General features: G+C 35.2%; 1 protein-coding gene across 1 annotated transcript; it reads left to right on the forward strand.

Moving 5' to 3' along the window:
- The first annotated feature begins 5,933 nt into the window (after positions 1-5,933).
- Positions 5,934-6,669, forward strand: LOC18430256 (uncharacterized protein At5g01610). Its single transcript, XM_006840415.4, has one exon. The coding sequence runs from the start codon at positions 5,992-5,994 to the stop codon at positions 6,532-6,534; it is 543 nt and encodes a 180-aa protein (XP_006840478.1). The 5' UTR covers positions 5,934-5,991; the 3' UTR covers positions 6,535-6,669.
- Positions 6,670-7,119: the final 450 nt, after the last annotated feature.

Here is a 7,119-nt window from a genome sequence, read left to right on the forward strand (position 1 = left end):
CACAATTTAATAATTTGAGTTTGGAATATTCCAAGGAGATGCCCTGAGTTTGATAAGCACATGAATATTTCCAAGACATACTGCCCCGGAAGGAACTGGACACCAATGTCCAAGTCACATTAGCCAATTGAATCGGTTAGGGATTTAGTCTAATTAAAATAGGTTCAACAGACAAATTAATCCAAACCTGATTTAAAAACTAGAGAAGAACAAGAGAAGAAGGACAAGGTTTCTATATTTTCCCACTGTATAGAAGTTCTATATTTCCCCAATCCAGCAGCCCAATTTACATAAAATAAGCCATTGCCTGTGTGATCTAGATCTGATGCCTCAGAGTATTTTATTTTTAATTTTTATTCTAGAAATTATGTGAATGTGAAATTTGGTACGTACCATCATCTCAATGGGGTGCACTTAAAAATAAATAAAACAAATAGTATTTTCAATCAAATAAAATGATTTAAATACCCCTAAATCTATTAGGGGTATTTTGGTCATTTTATTTCATCTAGAATATTTGCTTTATATTTTTTGTAGTTTTGTGTTCAAGAGAAGAGTGGACGTCCAAAACTTTGTATAATAAAAATAAAAATAAAACAGTGTAGAGGCATGACATTGTAATTTGATCAATCTCAGTCGTTCATTCACATCTGACATCTACGTTAGGATAAGTATGGAAAGCCTGCCCTAAGAAGAAACCTTAAATAAACTTTTTCCTATGGGAAATAGTGAAAAATTTTAAGATTGCAACTATAGAAAAATAGGCATTCCTAAAAAATCCATAAAAAAAATGATGTTTTAAAAGGTGAATTATCCTCTAATTGATCATTTCAACCTCAAGATATACGGATGTGAAAACAAATAAAAAATAAAAAATAAAAAATTAAAGCACAGAAAATGATACATCGTATAGTACATTATCTAGACTGTCTATTCTCAAGATTTTCATATGTTCATAGATCAACTTGATCTTTTTCTTTTCCTATAGTACTTTTTTAGTTTTAGATTTCATAGCTGGATGTGAAGTTGTTTTTTAGGTCTTTGTTAAAATTTCCAACACAAAAATCACGTCTTTCGATGAGCTTTGGAAGTGTGACTTAATTGGATTTTAATGTTGACACCCAATACATATCACCCCCTTTAAAATATGGATTATATTGCAAAAAAAATTGTCCAATGTTCTTTAGCGAGTCCAATGAGCCAAACTCGTTAGTCGGACAACACAAAACGTATCAAATATTAATCTTATCACTTTTTTAACTAAATCCATATTTATAAGCCGAACTAGCTAAAGCACCAATAGGCAATCTAACTAACTAATCCAATCTGGTCATGATAACAATGGTTTTTAATTTGAGTGTGGTTTGTATAAAGTTGCAACCTTAAACAGTCAAATTAAGGCGCACCTCCAAATTTTATGATAGATATAATTTCAGTGCCAAAAATTCTTACGATGGCTTGAGAATCTATTTTTATCACTAATCATAAAATTTTGAACTCCAAAAATGGTTCAAATCAAGTAGATCTATGTATACTTGAAAATCTTAAAAATCAACGGTCCAGATAATATGTTACAAGATACATTATTTTTAGGACTCAAAATCTTTTTTCTTTTCATATTCATACATCTCGATATCAAGATGATCTAATAAAGGGTTTTCTAACATAAAAACAACATTTTATAGTGAATTATTTAGGTGCATCTTAATATTACATTTTAAAGTTGCAATTTTATAAAAAAATTAGAGACCAAAAGGGAGTTTTTATTTCTCAGAAGAGCTATTGGCACCCATTCGTGCTTTTGCTATTTCCATCTAAAACAAGTGCCGGGATATTGAGATGTCTTTTACGTCTGGTTTCAATAAGGTTGCAACTTTAAACAATTCAATTAAGGTGCACCTCCAAATTTTATCATAACATGTAATTTTGATATAAATTTTTTTTGGGATTATTCGAAAATCTATTTTTATATCTAATTATAAAAGTTTAAAGTTAAAAAATGGTTAAAATCAAATAGATCTCTAAACATATGAAAAACTTGAAAATGGACGGCCTAGATAATGCGTTGCAAGATATATTATTTCTAGGACTTAATTTTCTTTTTTTTTTCATATTCATACATCTCAATGTCGAGATTATCAATTAGAGTGTATTTCAACATAAAAACAACCTTTTTCAATGGATTTTTAATGTGCATCTTAGTTCTGCATTTTAAGGTTGCAACCTTATATAAACTTTTTCCTTTACCAACTTCTATGGAATAACTGCACATTACCCACAAAACTAGGCTTGGCCATGGGCCAAGCTTGGCTGGCATTCGACCCTAGGGGCCTAGCTCAGGCCTTGACCCGATTTTATTTTTCTAGAGTATCATAAAAGACATTAAAATTTTTAAAGTACGTAGCTAGGACTCAACTTGAAAAATACTAACTAGCAATTATAGATAATATCGGTTACAATAAAGTGTACGTTTATATTGTGGTCCATATATTATTGTTTTGAGGACAATCATAGTCTAAAGTCTAAACATATATCTATCGTAAGGAAATGTATGTAATGAGTCCATTTATTTTAGAAACAAGGAGGTCACAATTGTTATTGACAATTAGATTTGAAATTAGGTAGTTGATGATGTGTCACTGTTTGGGCACAAAGCTCAAAATAAAACTTATCGAATGTTGTGACACACTTTCATTTATTGAATTTCACATCCATTGGCTAAAAGTGATTAGGACATCCTTGTACTAAAAATAAATGGTTTCATAATATACAGTCTCATTTGTATCACCGGCTCAACAACAACTAGTGTAAACTTTTGAATATTGAGAGGATGAGAGACTAGAAGGATTGATTTTATGTAATAGAGAGGGAGAAAGCAGGATTGACTAGGGCAAAGATATAGCAGTATTGGGATTGGTTTTGTGCAGGGAGGGGGAGCGTTTGTGTCTCATGCGAAAGAGGGGATGTTGCAATATGGGAATGTTTATTATGAGACCATTTACTTTTAATATAAGGAGGTCACACTCACTTTTAGCCAATGGATGTGAAATCCAATAGATAAAAGTGATTCGCAACATTTGAGAAATTTTATTTTGGACTTTGTGCTTTAATAATGATACATTTTCAACAACCCAATTTCAAATTCAACGGTCATTGATGATTGTGACCTCCTTGTTTCAAAAGTAAATGGTCTCATTATGTACATTTTCAATGGGATTGTATTTTGAGACTATTTATTTTTAATACAAAAATGTCACAATCATTTTTAGCCAATAGATGTGAAATCTAATAAATGAAAGCATCGACCTTATACTATATGGAACTAGTGATAATTTATTTTAAAGGGAAATCTTACTCCCTATGTATAAGGAATATATATATGCCACTATCTCGTAGCCGTTTGATCTAAGATCTAATTTCTCAAAGTATTTTGTTTTTAATTTCTTTTTACAAAATCATATGAATATAAAAAGGAAATTATCACAAATATACCTTAATTTAAGCTTAATTGGAAAAAAAAAAAAAAACCCAAACTTTTATTTATCTCATATGCATCATTTTTCCTCATTTTTGGTTTTTTTTATTCATCAAAATGACCTTCACGATAGTCGTATTACCGTAATAGTTAGTGCATGTTATACGATACTGTAAGTACCATAATACTATAATAGTGAGGGCATTTTATACTGTACTTTAGGCACTGTAAACTTATACTAACACTTACGGCATTTTACATACCGTAAACACTAACCCATGTTATACAGCACTTAAAATGCCGTAAACCCTTTTCTCATTCTGTTTATCTCTCTCATATCTAATTCTTTTAATGATTATCTATTCTTTCTCTCTAATTCCTTTTAATACTTATCTTTTCGTTCTCTCTCTAATTGTTTTTTATCTATTTTTTCTTTCTCTATAATCTCATCATCATTTCCTTCGAGAGAGTAATCAAACAAGGACTTCGGCTATGCAAAACAGAGGACATGATCTATCTAAAGAAACGATGATGAGATTATAGAAAAAGAAAGAAAAGATAAAAAAGAATTAGAGAGAGAAAGAAGAGATACATATTAAAATGAGTTGAAAAAATAAAGAAGAGATAAACATAAAAAGAATTAGATATGAAAGAGATAAATATAAACAGAATGAGAAAATGATTTACGCCATTTTAAGTGTCGTATACGATATGTTAGTTTTTATGGTATTTAAAATGCCGTATAATGGATTTTAGTTTTTACGATACTTAAAGTACTGTAATTGGCTTCACGGTCTTGGCCAGAGTTTTATGGTACCGTAATATTACTTTAAGTTACTACGGTATTTTAAATACCATATAAAATGATATGTATTACGGTTGTAAGGCTATTGTGAAAGTCATTTTGATCCAAAAAAAGCCATAAAAAAAAAAAGTCTAGACTAGATAAACAAAAGTTTGGGGTTTTTTTTCAATTAACCTTAAATTAAGGTATATTTGAGATAATTTCTCAATATAAAATTTGGCTTGTCATCCTCAAGAAAAAGCAATTCGTTAGTGAGTTCTTAAGAGAAGAATAATATAAAAAATAATAACCAAATAACTTTCAAACTTTCAGAGGTGTTTTAGATATTTTATTTTATCAAAAACAAAATTTTTTACATTTTTTTGTGGGTGCATGATTTAGAAAAAATTGGAAACCTCAGGCTTTGCGTCGGGACATCTTAACCTTCCATTTAAATCAATTAGACAACCCTAGCTTGGCCCAAACTATGTATTGTTGTCGGTCCCATGTGGCTAGAGTTGACTTTGGGCTCGCCCTATTTCTAAATTGGATTTAGGTCCCCTTAGTTGGTCCTCAGGGTCGGCTCAATCTAAGGCCTTTTAGAAACAGTTTGGGCCATAGGTTATCCATACCCATTGGATCGGGCGAGGGTGGATGTTGCTTTAAATGCGAGGGATAATAAACTGTTGTAAAATTAAGAGTAGAGGTAGAAAAAAATCCGGGCCCGGAAAGGGCTAGGTTGGCCAACTCTGGCCCTAGTCCAGCCTAATCCCTATATTGCCGGCCTGAGTTCAGTCCAAGCCAAACAAAACAAAAGGCTGGCCCAAGCCAACCCTTGGCAGCCGGGCCAGAGATATAAAAGTAATCTAAGGAATGAAACACAAAAAGGTCAGGAAGGCTCAATTGCCGCCCAGGCCCATCCTTAGGCCATAATGGCCCAACTCTCGGGTTACAAATGTAGCCCAGGCCGTAGCTTTTTTAGGGCCATGATGATAAAAAAGGTCACTTTCCTGTCGCCCTTATTTTAATACGAGGTACCAAGGCCATTTACCAAAAAGCAATGGTGATTGGCGTCTAGTCGGTGATCTAAAGGCAGTGCTAAAACGAGGAAAAAGTACTGAATTAATCAATAGAAAACTAAGGTGATTATTTCAAGAGAAAAAAACTAAGGTGATTATTTTCAGAGAAAAGATCACTTTTTTTTTCATTGTTTTAAAAATCACCGCTAAATTTGAAACAAATCTAAAATCTTATATGAAACCCCGTATGATTTTTTTCCGTTAGAAAAAAAAATCACCCTTAACTTTGATACAAAACGAGACCTCCACCGTCAAAGAATCACCGGATCTCACGTGGTACACATATATGTGGTGTAGGGTAAATGCCCATCGCGCGCCCTTAACCCCCCAAACAAAACCTTTTTTGTTTTTTTGTGGCCATTAATTTTGAAAAGTGAGTGGAGGAGGCAGGCCCAATACTGGAGAACTCAGTACGTGGTCACAAAAACGGACAGAAAGTCTACACGACATGACGTGTAAACCTTACATACGCGTACACGACTGTTTGGTACGGTAGAGAGTATGTATTAGAGAGAGAGAGAGAGAGAGAAGGGGTTCGGTAGCCCTATTGCTGGATGAGAGGGCTTTAAGATGGAGACTCCCAGAGAGAGGGACCGTTGGGAATAGGTTAGGTGATGAAGGAGGACGAATAGAGAAATCTAGAGAGAGAAACCATGGGGCAACGACCAGCCTTCTTTCCATTGGCCTTAGCACTTGCTTTGCTAGGGTTTGCAGAGGCCACGCCACCGCACGCATCAGAGGCGCCATCGCCGGGCAACACGACGAGGCCGACCGCCTATGAGGTCTTGGAGAGCTACGGTTTCCCGATCGGCCTCTTGCCGCAAGGGGTTCTCGACTATGAACTCGATGAGTCGACGGGCCAATTCTCAGCCTATTACAATGGCACCTGCGCCTTCGCGCTCGAGGACTCCTCCTACCGGCTCAGCTACCGCCCCACCATCTCTGGTCGCATCTCCTACCGTCGGCTGCAGAATCTGGAGGGTGTGAGTGTGAAGGTGCTCTTCTTCTGGCTCTCCATCACGAGGGTGGAATCGGACGGCCAAGAACTCTCCTTCTCAGTCGGGATTGCATCTACATCGTTCCCTGTCTCCAATTTTTATGAGAGCCCTCAGTGTGGATGTGGCCTGGATTGCGTTTCTAATCAAGCACTGCCCTCCTCTTCCTCTTCCTCTTCCTCTTCCTCTTCTTCAGTGTGATGGACGGTGGTTTCTGATAGGTATGTAACTGTGGTCTATAAAACGTAGTAGTCCATGTAGTCACTACCTTAGTAGTCCGTGTAGTCACTACCTCTTAATTAGATTATTAGACACCATTCGGGTGCATTTTACCTCTTTCCTTACGTTTTGAGATGTATGCTATAAGACCGGTTACTTTTGGTTTGCTTTGAGGAAGATACACGACTGGACCCAGGAGCCAACGGCTATACCCGACTTCGGTTCGGGTTCGAATATGGGTTCCAATTTTAGACTGGGTACCCGTATCCATTGTATTGTTTATTACGTAGATGATGGCAATCATGTATGTTATTGGCAAAAAAATAAAATAAAATAAAAAACTTATAGTCGTGAGGTGTACGATAGTAAAAAACTGGTAAATAAAAAAAAAAAAAAAAACTCATAGTCATAAAATAACAATGGATCCGACAGACTTGATGGGTAAACCCGTGACGGGAGAAGCCTTGATACAGGTCTAAATTTTGACCCGAATACTATTCGAGTCTGGGTCGAGGTCCAGCTGGACCCAACCCACCCCTATTCTTAGAGCACGATTAGCATTCGGAA

This window comes from Amborella trichopoda, chromosome 2 (genome assembly GCF_054954075.1).
Source record: "Amborella trichopoda isolate Santa Cruz 75 chromosome 2, AtrichopodaSantaCruz75HAP2 v2.0, whole genome shotgun sequence".
Taxonomy (NCBI): Eukaryota; Viridiplantae; Streptophyta; class Magnoliopsida; order Amborellales; family Amborellaceae; genus Amborella; species Amborella trichopoda.

Excerpts from the sequence above, each read along its gene's own strand:
- LOC18430256 (XM_006840415.4), top strand. The coding sequence starts at position 5,992 with ATGGGGCAACGACCAGCCTTCTTTCCATTGGCCTTAGCACTTGCTTTG.